Raw genomic sequence first — 18794 nt, 5'->3', positions numbered from 1 at the left:
TTGAAGATGCTCAGAATCTCTCAATCTGTTGCCTACAATGGGACTGCTCACAGTGTGTAAAGTTAAAGGTGTCATTTTGTTCAAGATCAGAGTCTTGTAAAGAAACCTGCATATCACAGTGTTTCGGTCATTAAAATTCATATCCCAGCATTTTCCATTTAAGAGCTAGTAGAAAAACCTGTAAAATTTTCAAAATTTTACTGTGTTTTTAAATATTTAACATTTCAATGAAATTTTTTGAAAATCAAAAAATTGCACCGTGCTCTATAACCATAGAGAAATTAAAGTCAATTTTCATCTTATTTTTATTTTTGTGTGGTTTGGGATGAAAAATTGAAAACTGAAAATTTTTCAACCAGCTGTATTCCTTTAGCACTTTGCATCCCTGAACTGGCAGGACACCATCACATCACGATACAAGTCTGATAAAGTAACTCCACCGCCAGCTATCACACTCACAAATTATCTTCTGTCACAAACAACTGACAAAAATATACTTACTGCATCCCTGTGTCAAACAATCCAACTGAAATTAAAATGAGTAACAATGGATATGAAACATTGGACCTGTATTTTTCTGCTCTAATTATTAAATAATTATATACCTCAGCATCATACTCCCAGAGCTGATTTCCTCTCATATGATGGCACTTCAACATGATCACAGGGCCATTGAGTCTAGAAACATCCAAGCATAAATCATCTGTGCGGATCTCTTTATCAGCAGTAAAAGAAAATACCTGAAAACATAAAATGATTAAAATTATAGGGGATTAAAGACACATACCTATTTAAATGATTACTGACTTGTAACATCCCTCATTTTGATTTAAGTTAGTGACCTGCTAGCAGTTCCTTCTTCTACATTGAGAAAAATGTTGTACTGTGTTTCACAGAAGTTTACATAAGCTTCACAGTATGACTTTAAATGAATTTTATAACAGAAAATGAGCATAAAACCCTTATCCAGCAAAGACTTTCACATGTGCTTAATTTTATACATTTTAAATAAAAGGGACAATTCAGTGGGTACAGTTAAACAAGTGTGTAAGTCTTTAAAGTCTTTACTTTGAGAATACTACAAAAGGACAAAGTAATAATACATCATCCTATATATGGATATTTCAGAAAGCATTTCACAGGATGTTTTTTTTTTTAAAAAACACGGTTTAGATATTGACCCTATCATTTGAAGAATCAGGGTGTTCTTAGCCAAAACACTCAACTTCCCAATTTCCTGTACCAAGGATTATCATGTATGGTGTAGAGGGCTATATCTTGGAATAAGGAATATGGGGGTAATTTGATAAAATTATGGTTGAAGAACAGGAAAACAATGGCTCACCATCAACAAAACTATTTCAAGCTAGGTTTTCAGTACCTGCATTAGAGGAAGTGCTGTTTTACAACATCTTGAATAAATGATAGCGAAATCAATATATACAACTTTTTAGATCATAATAAAACAGTAGAAGCAGTAACTGAATAAAACCATTACTATATAAAGTCTTACACAGCGTATCTCTACTTTTTTGCTCATTTAACTGTGGACATCTTCAGGTAGGAACAAACAAAAGGCTCAATGTTTTGACATTATGATTATTAACTCTTGTGCCTGAGCAAATATGTAAAACAAACCGTGCCTATACTGGCAACATTTACCCTAATTATTTTCACAGTCACATTTTAATACACAAGTAATGATCTCTAGCAGTTCACTTCAATAGTTAAGATATGGGGTGAGATTCTGTTGCTGCACCTCTAAGGGATTGTGTACATGCTGACTTAGTGCATGACAGGCCGGGGTGTGAATCTACGGTGCTCTAGCCTGCTGTGCACTAACTGGCCATGCAGACCCTGTTATCATATGCAGGAGTTCTGTAGCGTGCTTTGATGTACTGCTGTTTCAAGCAAAATATTGTGAATACCAGTTGAGTAGTACAGTAACTCCTCACTTAACGTTGTAGTTATGTTCCTGAAAAATGTGACTTTAAGTGAAACGATATTAAGCGAATCCAATTTCCCCATAAGAATTAATGTAAAGGAGGGGTTAGGTTCCAGGGAAATTTTTTTCACCAGACAAGAGACATGTGTATGTGTGTGTATGTGTGTGTGTGTATATATATACACACACACACACACATATACACACACACACACATATACACACACACACACACAGTATAAATTTTAAACAAAAGATTTAATACTGGTACACAGTGATGAGGATTGTGAAGCTTGGTTGAGGTGGAGGAGTCAGAGGGTGGGATATTTCCAGGGAATGCCTTACTGCTAAATGATGAACAGGCAATTAACTCTCACGCTCTACTGTACAAGGCAGCAGGAAAGGAGGGAGGGCAGACAGAGATGGAGATACACACCCTGTGTGTGTGTGAGAGAGAGAGCGCGAGATGCTCATTTCCCCTTTAAGTATGAAGAGTGGGGTCAGAAGCACACTGCCTTGTTAATTAGATCAGCAAGCTGAGACCCAACCGCAGCTGCTGCTGCCTGGAAGCTCCCTCTGTCCTGTGTCCTCCCTGCTCTATGGAAGATGGGATAAGCGGGGTGCAGGAGCAGGGGAGAGGGGGACACCCTGACATTAGCCCCCCTCTTCCTCACACAGCAAGCAGGAGTCTTGGGGAGCAGCTCCAAAGCAGAGGGCAAGAGCAGCACATGGCAGTGGGGGGAGGGACAGCTGCAATTGCTAGCCTGCTGGGCAGCTGCTGCACACGGAACTTAGGGGAGCTGATAGGGAGAGCTGATAGGGGGGCTGTCAGTCCACCCTGGTTGCACCCACCCACCGGCTAGCTCCACTGGGCTGCTCTTCCTGCAAGCAGTGGACAAAGCAGGCGGCTGCCAAACGATGTTAGAAGGGAGCATTGCGAAACTTTAAACGAGCATGTTCCCTAATTGGTCAGCAATGTAACAATGAAACAATGTTAACCAGGATGACTTTAAGTGAGGAGTTACTGTAGAATGATTTGGTTACATCGATGTCTATACAGAAAAATAATGTTTTAGTAATTATATTGGATAACATTTAATAATGCAGTCAAAATCATATAGCATTAAATGTTTCACTTAAAAAGGGCAAATGTAACTTAACAGAAATCAATACAAATGATTAACGCATATTCAAAAATATTAAATTTTGATGAAACAAGGAGGTATAATACATAGCTACTAAAAATGTTTTCATAGTTACTGAAGGACAATTCCTATGGGATTAAACCCAATGTGTTAAAGTAGGATAAAAGTTAAGCAAGATACTGTCATGCATTGCCAGAGGAATACAATACAAATCAAAAAGTTGGAATTGGTATACACACCCCGGATAACTCTCACCTAGTAAAATGCTGTATCTATTGAGAAGGCAAGTGTACTTCCTAAATGATGTAATTGCCCTTGAGATATCTAGCATCATACATCAGAATGAAACCATTTTTCAACAAAGTATGAGAAAGATTGAAAAAGCTGGCCAGATTATATTAGGAAACCATGAGGCTTTGCTGTGACTCAATTGAAGATTTTAAAACTAGGACAGGCAATTTCATCTAACTAACTTTTTGCACTTAAGCACACTACACCAAGTGCCTGAGAGAATAGGGCTCAAACTTGGGAAATTGAAATTTAGGCAAATTTATTTTACACAGATGGTAGTAAATCTCACAGTATTAAACAAACAGCCAAAGGGGACACTGAAGCAGCCGAATGAAGAGCCAACTAAATGAGTTTTTAAGTAAAGAGGAGAGAGAAACAGGTTCAGGAATAGGCAAAGGGAAATGAGGAAAGCTAAGAAGGACCAGACATGATACGGATCAGTGACCTTGTCTTCTTTTTCAAATTTCATATACTCAGACATGTAATAGACAGTGTTCTTAGTATGTTGTGTACTGGCCAACCTCAAACCACTGATGAATACCATATTTACTGAAGGACAAGTTATGCCCTGCAGAAGATCATGGCTTGCACATATGCATAATCAAAGGCAAAATTTGCCCCCTCCCCCCCCCTTTACAATATAAACATGTTAAACAAATTCTGCATTTTGGCTGAGAATTTGTCCTTTCAACTAGGACTGTGCAAACTCTGCAGGCTTCAGTTTATGCATGTCACATGAATTGAAAACTGCACATTGTCTTTACTTTGGGAAGACAGTAGACCAACCCTTGCAGGTTCACTTTGGAGGTTTGCTCAGGGAGTCTGTGGCAGGGACAGAAGCAAAAATCTTCTATTATTTGCTCCTTATTTATACCTTCAGCAATAGACCATATGAAACCAGATACTATAATGTGGTTAATTAGGAAGTGGAGGGGTGGTTGTTTTTGGTTTTTCCTTTTGCAGGCCAAGACACTAGATTACCCCTTAATCATTTGGAAAAGTAACATGAACTGTTGAACTTTCACCTAGAGTCAGGTAGAAAGGACTTTGGTTTAACATCACCTGTGTAGAAATGCACCTTAGTGTATGCAGCATCCCCCAGACTTTATTTTCAGAATCTGCCCTTGAGGGGAATCTGCCCAGAGTCCTTGAGGGGCCATCCTGCCAGAGAGAACTTCAATTTACAACTTTCTGAGTTTTGGTTTAGCAGCCAAATTATATCAACTGGATTCTTTCGTGACCCATTACAGTGGGAGATACTGAATCATGGCTCAGTGACAAGGAATTAATTATGCCTCAGTCACTTACGTGGATTAAGAGCTTCCAGGATCCTGCAGGTGTTACAAAATACCAGCCACTATTTGGGAGTTAGCTTTTGACACACAAATATCTTAAGCCACTTTTGAAGTGTTAATAGTCTTATTTTCACTTGAAAACACATATAAGCACAGGCCAATGTTCAAATATGCCTTTTCAAGTGAAAAGGATGCTTTTAAAACATTCAGTTGCAAGTGCTATTGGGGAATTGTTTCACAGGATACACTGTTCTTTTGCAGCTATGGCCCAGATCCTCAAAGATAATTAGGTCCCTAATTATCATGAAAATTAATGAGAGTTAGACACTTAAATATCTTTGAGGATCTGGGCCTGTGAGCCTACTTCACTTCTAAAATGCCATCACCACATATTAGCATGCATTTATTTTGTTGGCTATCAGTCCCAGAACCTTGAAAATACCACACCACATCATCTTTTCTATTTGATAAACACTGAATTTGCCACTGTTTCTAATGGAGCTGGAAACTGAAGGAGCCAGGTTTGTGTATTGCCCCATTCATTAACACAGTTCAGTTATCTTGTGACTTGCTCCTTTGCTTCCTGGGACACTCTGCTCTGTCTGTTTTTGTTTAGAGCAGATAGTGGGGTGGGAAGGAGGAGAAAGGAGAACATAGCATTACTCTATGGAAGACCAAAAGAACACTGGATGCCAGCTTAGCATTTGTTGTAAAACTTCATTTTGGATTAACTTTAGTACTTGCACTATATTAACAGCTAATATGAAGTTTGAAAGATACAGGATTACACTAAGAACCGAGATGCAAATAGCTTGTATTTGGAAATACAAATAATTTGCCCTGTCAGACATGAGGGGAAAAAAATAACAGACAGGACAGGAGTATGTTTTTCCCTTTAAATTCTCCCATGGTAGTAGAGATCAGACCCAACTCTCCGTAAGCTCTAAAAACCAGACCTAACATACACAACACAGCAGCGCCACATTGTTCTAAACATCCAGCACTGCATTTTCAATTATAACTTCCTATGATTCCAATATATTTCTCCCATAATGTATATTTGTGGCATCATCATCTGAGTTTGCTATTTCATTGGTTTTAAAATTGAATAGAATACAAACACAGATAGCAAGTTGGAAAGTTGAGCTATTGTTGCAGGGAAATGGTTGCAAGCAGTATGACCAAAGGTACAAACTACTTAGAGAATATATATAATTTGCTGACAAAGAAGGGTTTCCAAACCCTACAGATTACAGGTCCAAATCACTTCAGACCTTGTTTAATGTCAACTAGAAATACATAGGTACAAGAAATATGACAAACCCCCGTTAACCCATATTTGAACATTTTGAACAATGTGCTTTGTTACATTCTCAAAACTAAGAAAAGCAATGGACTCAGCTACTCACTACAAGGCTGTCTAATGCTCACTGCTTTCTCATCAAGAGAATTTCTTCAAGGGAGGTAAAACTAAAGTCCTCATAATGGGCTAAAAAAATCTGTAGTTTTTGGAAAAAAAGCTATTTGTATTATCTATGCACAACAAAGCATATGAAAAATACTTGTAAATGGGTAAGAAATAAACAAACTTCCCCAACCCCTCTCCAGTAACACAAAAATGACTGCAGAAATTTCTATATCAGCACAACCACCTGCAAATCACTTCTGAACTAATACCCACATGAGAAATTTCAGCACAGAAGGTACTTTTTGGAGAAATTTATAAGCAACTAAAAATAGGGGTTAGAATGAAAAGGATATTGGTGCTATAAACCTTAATAAGTGCTGATATAAACATAGCCCACTTTTGGCAGAAGTGGAACTGCAGCATAGCCTGTAAGTTCTAATCAAATTATTCCAATTATAGGTGAAATATTCCTTACTTATCCAATGGTTCTATTCATATTGAGAATATTCTTCAGTATTCCAGATCATACATTTCATTCTCTCTCCCGCCCTCCAAGACTGGCATACATCAAAATATGGACAGATTTTGACAGGACTGGATAAAATGTATTTAAAATGTTACAGACCTGCCTTTAAGAATCATTCAAAAAAATAAGTTATCCTAATATATGTGTTTGATGGCCAACACACATACATTTGAAACCAGGCAATTATATATATACACATTTACAGGAGAGAAACTGATTACTTTGTGTTGGCCATAAATGCAATAACTGAAATCAAACAGCATGGTTGCCTGTTTTGGATTTATCTGAAAAATCACTGGGACTACTCATGACATAAAGGTATTACTTACCGAGGGTAATGCTGGTATATTCCGACCTCAGAAGCCCTCTTGTACTCATACAGAATGCACAAGGGTTTTTATTATGTTCATTACCCTAAAAATCATTAACAACTCAGTTGATGTTATTAATTTTCCAAGAAACAAAATCTTTAGCTCAAGGTAGCTGGGTAGCATTAACTGTAATTATAAAACACCGAAGATTGACAATAAAACTCAACACTTAAAAAAAAGAGTTAAAGAGGAACTAGCACTGAAAAGTGTAGATCTGGATCCAAACATTTCCACAGTTTGGGGGTACTGAATGCCAAAGTTTCAGCTTCAGCTCATTTATCCTGAAAGCAAAACATCTCAGTCACTTTCATCTTAAAACCCAAAAACCTGTTTGAACTTGGAAATTTTCTTCTGACTTCAAAGATGTTTTTGTATTTGTGTTTTATGAAAAGGAAACCATTATATTTTGAAGTCAATTTCTATGTGCATTTTTCTGTTTCCTTTTTTATGTTCAATAATTGCAATACACTGTTTAATTATGTCCTTTTGAAAGAATAATTGAAGTTTGAATTAACAATTAGGGAAGACGCCCTTTAAAAACATGCAGTCTGAGAAAGAAAACTACGTACCAATTATTGTTTCAAATTACCAGTCAGTAACATTTTACTAACACCTGAATTAATTTCATAATATAAAAAATGTAGGGTTAAATGGAGCCGTTAGCCTTCTGTAATGGATGGTGCATAGCTGTGCTGTTCCAAGAGGAGCCCGTGGAATGATTCACACTCAGTCACAATTCCTTCCCTGTCTATGTTGCCATAGGAAGCCATTTGCTGTAGCTCTGTTTTTTGCAACATATCTTACTTGTCAGTGCATTGCATGCCAGGGTAGGGTTGTCACCTGTCCAGGTTTTCCCAAGATGGTCCCTTTTTTTTGAGGTAGCTCTCCCAGGAAATCTGGAAGGGTGCTCAGAACACAAAGCCGGCTGTCCAGGTTTATTGGCTAAGGATCAACCAGGAATGTTCTGTTTTTTTGTACCTCTGAGGTGGCAACCGTATGCCAGAGCATGACTTCAAGACTCCTTCTATTCCTCATCTACATGCTCTGTGTATGAGGTGAAGAGTACTGGGCACCAGGGGCATGCACAAGGAGGGACAAGCAGGGGCAACCCTCCCCCCCAATAATCACCAGGGGCACAGAACTTATCCTGGCCTCAGAGCTGCAGTGGGGGGAGGGGGAGGAAGAGTGTGAGCTCCTCCTTCCAAAAGGGATCCAATTTAAATTCCTGCACATGCCCCTGCTGGGTACACAGCCTCTACTCTCACCCTCGCCTGAACCTTCTGAAGTGGAGAGCACTAATGTGACTGCACATGGGGGTGGGGAAATCTTACTTTCCCTCACTCATTACACAGCTGTGCAAGTCTGAGTCACAATCCAGCCCTTACTTTCTAAGAATTCATTTCAATGTACTGAACATATAAACAGGGCCAGATTCTGCCAGCCTCACTCTCATTAAGTAGTAACTTACCAGACAAGAGGTCCCACTGAGTAGTCTGCCTGAGGTTAGCAGAATCTTGCCCATAATTAGGCAAATTTTAAAACCCCCAATAAATAGTTTGTTTCTGTGGCTACCAAATATGCTAGAGATATAATCTGAAGTAGTCTGAGGAAGAGAATTAAATATTATAATTGATAAATACTTAGCACAGACATAACAAATGTTATATTGTTTGTTTTCTCAGGCATCTTTTTACCTGGATAAAATATTTACCTAAATTAATGGCCTGCTGCAACATCTACAAAGAGGATTTTAAATTTGTTGGTATTATTGATGCTCAAGTGCTTCACCTATTGATCATAAAGCTGTCTTGTCTTCCAGAAGATGGGTAGATTAAATCATGCACATGTCTATACAGGACATACTTCTTGTAGTATCAAATGTCTTACAATTTCTAATCCAGTAACCATCTTTACTGCTTAATAGTAACCAAAACTACTAGAAGAGAAATTACTACTATACCAAAACAAAAAATATGCGTCAAATAATAAACAACAGCAAGTAATTACTTAGCAAAGAAATTAAAGGAAGTCTGAAAACTTATATCTCAGAAAGTTTCCATAACCTTTTATTTTGTTTTGTTGCTACGGAAAGGGTCATTAGATGGTGCTTTTACACATGGGGCCCCAAGTTCTTTTCCTTAGCATGGGAGCCAGCTTTTAGTCTTGAAAGATAATGCTGTGATGCTGCTGATTTTCTGATGCAGTTTATTTGCAGGAGCTGGCAAGAGCGAAGGAGTTTGGCCTCTACCTCAATCTCTCTAACTAGAGTTGCTCCCTGGGAACATATATTTGAACAGAGTTACTTTTTAATGGTTTAATTCTAAGAGGTTTTCCAGGATATTTTAAGATGAAAGGTTTTTCCACATCAAAATGTTTGGGTTACTAGAGACTCATGCCTATTTCGCTGTAAGGCGGAAGCGCGGTGATTCCGAATGCAATGACTGTCATCATCTTGTTTTGGTAGAATTCTTCTTTGTTCCTTAGATGCTAATCACATCCAATGGAATGGAACTGAACCAAATGAAACATAATGGAACAGAACAAGATTATCTGGAAAGGAATCACAGCATTCGTTTCCCAGTCCAGGTTCTAGTGATTGTATGTGCTGGTTTGTTGCCCAAGAAGCCTCACAATCTGTTACATGCTATAATAATATGATATGGTAGGAGTTATATAAGGTGATATAACAATGATTTACATCTAAATCACTCATGCTGAATGATTCCAAAGTGGCAAGAGACAGAATTCCTCCAAAGACAGTTCCAAAAAATAAGATATTATTCTGATATCCCTAGCGATATTACATACCTGTGTGGCCAATCATATCACTCATCTCCCACAAAGGCCATTCATCAATTTATAATTTTACTTCCACCTTCAAAAACTGTTCAGTTTTTGAACTTGTCTATGAAAAATTTTTTGGCCAGAGACCAATGTTGCATCATGGGTGCAGATAATAACTGACTGGGTACCTGGATCTATAGAATCCATGCCCAGTCCATTTGTAAGTTAGCAGACCATAAGAAAGAAGCAGTTGTTATTGGCCCTAGCCCCCAAAACCCACATTTTTCCTGGAAACTCCTGTTTCCCCCAAAATCCCCCTACCAAACCGCAAAAAATCCCCATGTTACATATTGATACAAAAACGACGGGGAGTCCAGTGGCATCTTAAAGACTAACAGATGTATTTGGGCATAAGCTTTCATGGGTAAAATGATGATGCATCTGAAGAAGTGGGGGGGGTTACCCACAAAAGCTTATGCCCAAATAAATCTGTTAGTCTTTAAGATGCCACCGGACTCCTTGTTGTTTTTGTGGATACAGACCAACATGGCTACCCCTCTGATATCTGTACAGTAACTATTCTTCAAGATGTGGATGCAGATGTATATTCAATTCAGGGGTTGTCCAGCTTTGGCATGCTGGGCACGTGCACACCTAGGTGAAATATACATCTGCAATCACTTGAAGAAGAACAAAAATAATGTTTCATTGCTCTCCTAACAGCTCATAAAGGAATAGAGCTGACACAAACACCAGAAAGGAGATGGTATAGTCAAAATGCAGAGCTGATTCCTAGAGTCAAGTTTTTACACAAGCATCTTAGTTCTCAGATGAAAAAAAGAGTACCTTTCTTGCCCTCACAGTGGTGAAGAAAAGCTTGAAAAGGAAGTATACAGTTTCCAACATCAGAAGGCAAATAAAAAGAACCCAACATGTATTATTTCTAAAACCTCATGATTTTTAAGCCCGTGTCATGATTTTGGGGAGCCTGATCCATGATTATTAACTATTGGAGCTTGCAATATTGAAAATTGAAAATTGTGGAAAAAAACTGTAAAATGTTATTTGATGTTGTTGACTGGGGAGAATATAAAGCAAGGTGGGGGAGAATCTGCATGTGAGGGTGGATACAGGATGGAGTCGGAGTTGAGAGAAAGTGACGGTCAAGACACGTGTTGGGCGACTGATTGAGGAAACACCTTGAAGTTTTTGCAGGCTCACAATATTTTGATAGAGCTGGATCCTATCTAGGTTTAATCATTGTCTGGACAGCAAAGGAAAACATTAAAAGGCAACAGCACAGAACATTCAAACACTTGTGAGGCTGGAACAACATTCTTGTTTTCTCTTTTTGGCATGTGTTAAATCTTGCTTGTTTTTCTAATCAGTGCCCCTGCAAGAATGCCCTTGAAGGATCCACGCCGCTGAATAAAAATAAACCATTTTCATTCTTTGTATAAATTAAAAGAACTACTCTAAACTAATAACTAACAGGCCCCACAACTGAGGATAATCAGGAACATTTTGAGTGGGGTAGAGTGGCACCGGTCTTCAGCAAGTCTAACTGCCAGGGCTCCAAAAGGATGTTTACCATCTGAGATACTGAGATCATAAAACGTCATGGCATTTTTACACCCTCTTGATGTTGCATTGCCACACTGATAATACAGGTCATGACTGATATATTGTCTCAAAGGTGAGGCCTGCGGGAGTCATACGTGATAAAGGGATAAATTCAAGGTGTTACCCACACAATGAGGGAAATCTGACCGTGATGAGATACTTACTTTGAAGCCCATCACTCCAGTGTAATAGAGTGCACTACAATAACTTTAAGCATCACTCCATTACCACATTTAAGAGTCCAAACAGCCAAATGCTTTAGCTGATTTAATCCTAGTAGGTAGAGCCCTGTGCGGATACAAAATGTATATCCATAGATATGAAGTGGATATCTGAGGAGCTGCAGAACTCTACCAGGAACCACAGTGGCAAAAGCAGCAGCATGTCGGGCCACGACTTAGAGGAGCCAGGGCCCTGCATGGGCTGCTACTCTGACATGTCTGTACTGCCCCCAGCCCTGTCCACTGGGGCGAGCATCAGGCTCACCGGCAGCTGTCCCTGGTTGTGCTAGTGTGCGCAAACGGCTCACATGCTCCCGGACAGGAGTCCCTTCCATGCAGCGGATTGCGTCTCCTGTCCAGGAGCATGCGAGCCGCTTGCTCACACTAGTGCGACCAGTGGGCAGGGCTGGGGAGGGCAGTACCAGAGTAGTTGCCCACGTGGAGTGCTGGCTCCTGTGAGCGGCAGCCCGACATGCTGCTGCGGTTCCTGGTAGAGTCCAGCAGCTCCTCGGATATCTGCTTTATATCTGTGGATATAAATTGTGTGTCTGTGCAGGGCTCTACTAGTAGGCTCTAATTAAAACTGCAACGGAAGGACATTTCTTGATGGGACCGTCTTACTGAGTTTTGAAAACAGGTGGTGTTTTAGGCAACAATGGTCAATGATAAGTAATAGTTATATCTAATTACTGAAAGAAACAGACACGATTGTGGACTCTGCATTAATCTGCACTGACAAATTTTGTTGATGAGAACATGTGAGTCACTTGAGTCACAGTTGTGCTAACAGATGTTATAATACTCAAATGGCCAGAGGAGACTATACTCCATGCATCTCTCTCACAACTATACACACATTTCATTTGAAAGACTTGACTATGAAAGGTTCAGTCTGGATCATAGACCTAATGGGTTTTTCCCACTCAATCCAGCACAGTGGGAATGGCCCTGGCTTGTAAATTTAAATGCTTCCTTAATACATATCTAAGAGAAGCTCAAGCCATGGAGCATATTTGAACTAATATGCCAGTGTTCCATAATACTGGAGAATTTTTTGAACTTGCTTCACAGCACTCCTTTATGAACATCTGACATTTAAAATTAATACTCCAATGGTTCTTGTTTACAGTAATTAAATAACTATTTCCCCATCTTACTTAAGTTATCCAAAATGAAGCTATAAGCTAAAAACATGAAAAAGTATTTAATTTTTAAAGACAACAGCTAGAAGAAGCCATTTTCAGGGGTACAGGGCAAATCATCTAAATTTTCGTAGATTCCAAGGGCAGAAAGAAACATTGTCATCATTTAGTCTGACCTCCTGCACATCACAGGCCACAGAACCTCACCCACCCAGACCCATAACCTGTGTCTCAGTTACTGAAGTCCTCAAATCATGTTTTAAAGACTTAAAGTTACAGAGAATCTACGATTTACTCTCATTCAAACCAGCAAATGACCCATGCCCCGTGCTGCAGAGGAAGGCAACCCTCCCCCTTCTCCCCTCCTCCCCCCCGGGTCCCTGCCAATCTGACTAAGGGACAATTCCTTCCTAACCCCAAATATGGCCATCAGTTAGACCCTGAGCATGTTGTCGAGACCCACCAGCTAGACTCCTGGGAAATAATTCACTGTAGTAACTCTGAGCCCTCCCTATCTAGTGTCCCATCTCCAACCATGGGAGTTATTTGCTACAGTCAGTCAGTCATTGTAGGCAATCATACCATCCCTTCCACAAACTTATCTAGCTCAGTCTTGAAACCAGTTAGGTTTTTTGCCCCACTATTCCCCTTAAACAGCTGTTTCAGAATTTCAGTCCTCTGATGGTTCGAAACCTGTGTCTAATTTCAAGCCTAAACGTGTTGATGGCCAGTTTAGATTCATTTGTTCTTTTGTTAACATTGACACTTAACTTAAATAACTCCTCTTCCTCCCTCTTATTTATCCCTTTGATGTATTTATAGAGAGCAATCATATCTCCCCTCGCCATCGTTTGGTTAGGCTAAACAAGCCAATCACCTTAAGTCTCCTCTTGTAAGGTTGGTTCTCCATTCCTCTGATCATCCTAGTAGCCCTTCTCTGCACCTGTTCCAGTTTGAATTCATCTTTCTTAAACATCGGAGACCACAATTTCACATAGTATTCCAGATGAGGTCTCACCAGTGCCGCTGCTACTTCGAACACAGATGCCCCCACCTTATAGCAAAAATTCTTGTTATTAGTCCCTGGGTACATGACCTTGCACTATTAAATTTCATCCCATTTCTATTACTCCAGTTTTCAAGATCATCCAAAACTTCATGTATGATATTCCAATCCTCCTCTGTTGCAGCAATACCTCCCAACTTTGTGTTATCTGCATATTTTATTAGCGCACTCCTACTTTTTGTGCCAAGGTCATTAATGAAAATGTTAAATAAGATTGGCTCTGTAGTGGTCCCTCACTCTCAAGTGGGGAGGGAGGTCACTCTACCTTGTTGTCTGAGGCAACAGCGCTTGGGCTCGGGACACGCTGGCGGGGCCAAGTCAAAAGCAGTCTATAGTTCTGTGGCCACCTAGTAGAGGTGCACAAGTAGCAACAGTCTAAGGGCAGGTCTTCACTACAGGGGGGGTCAATTTAAGATACGCAAATTCAGCTACGTGAATAGGTGTAGGGACGGCGGCAAAATCGACCTCTGCGGCTTCCCGTCGACGGCGCTTACTCCCACCTCTGCTGGTGGAGTAAGAGCGTCGATTCGGGGATCGATTGTCGCGTACCAATGGGACGCAATAAATCGATCCCTGAGAGGTCGATTTCTACCCGCCGATTCAGGCGGGTAGCATAGACCTAGCCTCAGGTTCTTGCCTGCCTTCGGATCAGCTGGGCACTGAGCAGTCTTTAGCCTGCAGCCTGGCAGTAATTAACAATGTAATGCTCTGGTCCTGTGGGCGGGGCAGAGCAGGGAGCAGGCTTTAACCCAAGCTGGCTAAGGCAGCCAACAAACACTCAGTTCAGGCTTCGTGTGAGGATGAACACCCACACAGTCTAGGGACTCCAGAAGAGGGGGCACTAACTGAGTCAAGTGTCCTAGTTTGATGCAGGGCCGGCTCCAGGGTTTTTGCCGCCCCAAGCGGCAAAAAAAAAAAAAAAAGCCGCCATCGCATTCTGCGGCGGCAGTTCAGCGGGAGGTCCTTCGCTCCAAGTGGGAGTGAGGGACCGTTCGCCGAATTGCCGCCGAATAACTGGACGTGCCGCCCCTCTCTGGAGTGGCCGCCCCAAGCACCTGCTTGGCAAGCTAGTGCCTGGAGCCGGCCCTGGTTAGATGGACGGTAGGTTCACACAGGCCTCCTGGCCTATGGTGGGGAGTCGGCCACCCCAGGGGACGCGGGCTGGCCTGACTCCACTGCATCCCAGCCCAGGGCCCTAACAGTGGCGGAGTGGTCCGCCACTGGGTCAAGCTGGGATCCAGCTGTAACGGACTGACCTCGAGTCAGTCATCAACGTAGCTGGACAGTCATCGGCTGCCCCGGGCTACTTCCTCCTCCCAGGGGTTTGGTACCTTTGTAATCCACAGGTCCTCTGGGTACACAGCGGATGTTAAAAATCCTTGCTATTGGGCTTGCAATTTCATATGCCAGTTCCTTCAATATTCTTGTATGGAGATTATTGTGTCCCCCTGAGTTGGTCCCATTAAGCTCTCGGAGTTTGATTTCCACTTTGGATGTGGTAATTTCTACTTCCATATCCTTGTTTTCATTAGCCACAATGCCACTATCCCTCAACTCCTCAATACCCTCATTAAAAACCAAGGCAAAGTATTTGTTTAGGTGTTGGGTCATGCCTAGTTTATCTTTAATTTCCACCCCATCCTCAGTGCTTAGCAGTCCTATTTCTTTCCTTATTTTATTTTTATTTGTATGATTAAATAACCTTTTACTATTGTTTTTAATTTCCTTTACAAGGTCCAACTCTGCTTGGCTTTTGGCAGTTCTCACTCTTCCCCTACACTTTCTAACCTCCAAGAGGTAAGCTTTCCTTGCTGATCCATCCCTTCTTCCATTTGTTATAGGCTCTCTTTTAATAACTTGTTTCAGATGCTTGCTCATCCAGTTTGGTCTGCAACTCACCCTACAATTGCTTGGGATGCAGGCTACAACCAGTTTCTGTAATTTTGACTTAACGTAATTCCTAGCTTCCTCCACATTCAGATCCTTGAGTTCTTCAGACCAGTACACTCTCCTACTTCTCTTAATTTTTTTTTAAGTTTGCCCTATAGAAATCAAGAAGCCAAGCTGCAGACCTATTTTTGTTTATCCTTCCATTTAGTTTAACCTGAATTAGCTCAGGATCACTTGAACCAAGATGGTCTTCCATAACCAGTTATTCTAGGATAGCCCTCACTACTTATCAATACTAAATCTAAAATGGCATCACTTCTTGTTGGTTCAATGATTATTTGGTGAAGAAATCTGTCAGCTATCACATCCAGGAATATCTGGGTCCTCTAATCTATATCTCGAAAATTAAAGTCTCCCATAATCACATAATTCCCAGTAGGATTTATTTCAGGAAAATACTAAGGATGTCTCTATCCATATCCAAATTGGATCCCGGCGGGTCCACAGAATATCCCAAACACTGTGTTAGTAGAGGGATATATTATATATATTTGTATAGTTGCCTTGACTTCCTTTCTAAACCAGGTCAGTTTTTTAACCAGTACAGCCCTCTTCCTCAATTGTGGCTTTTTGGGAATCTAATAAGGTGTTCTTACAAGATTCCCATCATTCACATTTTTTTGATTAAATTCTTCCTCCCAGCTGACTTGGTTCATAATTGGTTTTCAGCTTTTCATCAAAATTTCTTAGACTGTAAGCTCTTCAGGGAAGGGACGGTTTCATCCTCTGTGTGCTCAGTGCATAGTTCACTGTGGACACCATCAGAATAAAATAATATTCATATTTCATCTGATTATTTTAAGAAGAAAGAATGCTACTTCTTTATAAAAGGTTATCTCATGTACCCAGAAAATAAAATCTATCAATTAAGTCATGCACCAAGCAGAAAGTGAAGAATCTTCTGAGTGCTTAAATATTATTCTCTGAAGACCTAAGGAATGGTAGGTATTTCCTCTTATTTAATAATAATTCTAACCCAGCTCTATAAATTGCAGAGTATTATTAGTATGTTTTATATACTGAATTAGGGTTAGTTTAGCTAATTAATTCTTTTTGGTAAATTAAGAAGGCCTAATTCTATTCCCGGATACTACAGATACCATATCTGAAAAATGATGTAGATGAGAGCTGACAATATCCATTGATCCTATTCCCCACATGTGTGAAGACAAATCACTGAAACGGCAGCCTGCTTAACAAAAGAAGCCAGTTTTAACAAAACCCATAAATGCTGTTTTGATGTATGAAAATCACAGTTTTGAAAGCAGTTAGTAATGTAAATTATAACTTTGCCTCCGGACTCTTCACTGATGTGTAGCTAATAAGGAGCTCTCTAAATACCTGAAAGTTTACATATACATTCAGCAAAAGCAGAGATCCAAATGCAAAACTGAGCATTTGTGGATTTGGTTAGTGATGAACCAGCCTCCAAAGGTTTGATTCTTATGTGCAAGTTTAGATGATAAATTTAAATATTGTGGTCTAGAAATTTCACAGGATCACCGCCTCACAAGATGTTGCAGGTTGAACAGATGGGGCACAAATAATGGTTCTTGCTGCTCTTTCATAGTATTCCAACTTTGCATTTTGTGTTGCAATAGCAATACAGAACTGGGGATAAGATCAGTGATGTTAGATAATGGGATTTAAACACACAGAGAGATTGTGGCACAACAATTTCCCAGCATTAGTTCTCCATTTAGAAAGGCGTTCAGTCAGAAGAAGGCCATCTGTGTGTTTATTAACTTCCTGGGTCTTTTCCTTGCAAAATTTGCTTCTTGTGAATATTTCTCTAATTCCTTTTTGAATAGGTTTACCCTTTCAGCTTTTGCTGATGCCTTTGACAGTTCATTCCACACATACATGACCCTCTGTAAAGATATTTTTGTTAATATCCATTGTGGCCCAGGCCTTTCACAGCTTCAGTTCATGTTCTCTTGTTTTTGAGCCTGTTGAATAGGCAGTTTGAAGAACAGCTGGCTAAAGCTGAACCTAGGCAAGACTGACTGGATACTAGTGGGAAGATGGAAGACCTTTGAAGAACTTGCTGCCGCCATACTATACCCTTCCATTGAGGACATCTGCCCACTGATTGTTAAGCCAGGCTGCTGCAACATCGGGCTCCTTTTGGACATCTGAGCATTTTTAGATGCTCAAATAACAATGGCAGCACAGAACATCCACTTACATCTGTTAGTGGACAGAAGAATACCATTTCCTAACAGACTCAGATCTGGCTACAGTGATCCATACATTTGTGACTTCCGGGCTGGGTTATTACAATTGATTATATCTGGGATGACATCACAAACCCTGAAAAAAATCACCAAATAGCACAAAATACAGCAGCTCATTGTTTAGCAACACAGGTCACTGTGAACAGATACACTGACTGCCACTAATTCCTGGTCTCTGTCCTCATATTCAAAGCCCTCAATAGGAATGGGCCTATATTCCTAAGAGGTTGCCTCTCTATGCAACATGACTTCCCATGATAACTAGCCTCTGCATGAAAATATCAACAAATAGAGACAGGCTTGTGAGTGCAGGAGACAAAACTTTCACAGCTGAACCTCAACTAAGGAACTCACTCCCAGATAAGAATGATTTGGGGCATCTTTTTGTTCAGGACTACCTGCAAAACTCTTTCTTTCTTTCTTTCTTTCTTTCCATAAGGGCTTCACAAGCACATATACCCACTTAACACACACACGACTAAGCTATTTTTCCTATAGGCTGGGAAGAAAGAAAAAGATTTTTTATTTCTTTTATTTTTAAAACAGTGCATATCAGATAAATGGGAAAAAAAAGCTATTAACATTTTTAACCAGCTCTAAATTTTAAGTATTTGGGAGATGCTTAGATACTAGAGTGTTGTGGGGAGGGGCATATAAGTATGTTGATAACATACAATAAGGTAACTATTATTCTATTAAATGGCTTCTACCTTTTCTACCCCCATCTGAATAGCTGATAGCTTTTTCTAATTAATGCAATTCTGACCCAGACAGTAGCTATGCAAACATA

The 18794-nt window shown here is 40.1% G+C and overlaps 1 protein-coding gene across 5 annotated transcripts in view; it reads right to left on the bottom strand.

The window, feature by feature from the left end:
• GALNT13 (polypeptide N-acetylgalactosaminyltransferase 13) overlaps window positions 1-18794 on the bottom strand; it is a 325828-nt gene that overhangs the window by 30151 nt on the left and 276883 nt on the right. For 4 of the 5 annotated variants that reach the window (XM_065561738.1, XM_065561742.1, XM_065561740.1 and 1 more), the window contains exon 11: window positions 606-740. In XM_065561738.1, the coding sequence (XP_065417810.1) occupies window positions 606-740 (135 nt within the window). Of the gene's footprint in view, window positions 1-12; window positions 179-605; window positions 741-18794 lie in introns of those variants that run through there. The other variant, XM_065561741.1, reaches the window with a different exon arrangement.

This window comes from Chrysemys picta, chromosome 11 (assembly GCF_011386835.1).
Source record: "Chrysemys picta bellii isolate R12L10 chromosome 11, ASM1138683v2, whole genome shotgun sequence".
NCBI classification, from domain to species: domain Eukaryota; kingdom Metazoa; phylum Chordata; order Testudines; family Emydidae; genus Chrysemys; species Chrysemys picta.
The sequence above is the reverse complement of the archived record's forward strand: the minus strand, read 5'-3'. Positions and strand labels throughout refer to the sequence as shown.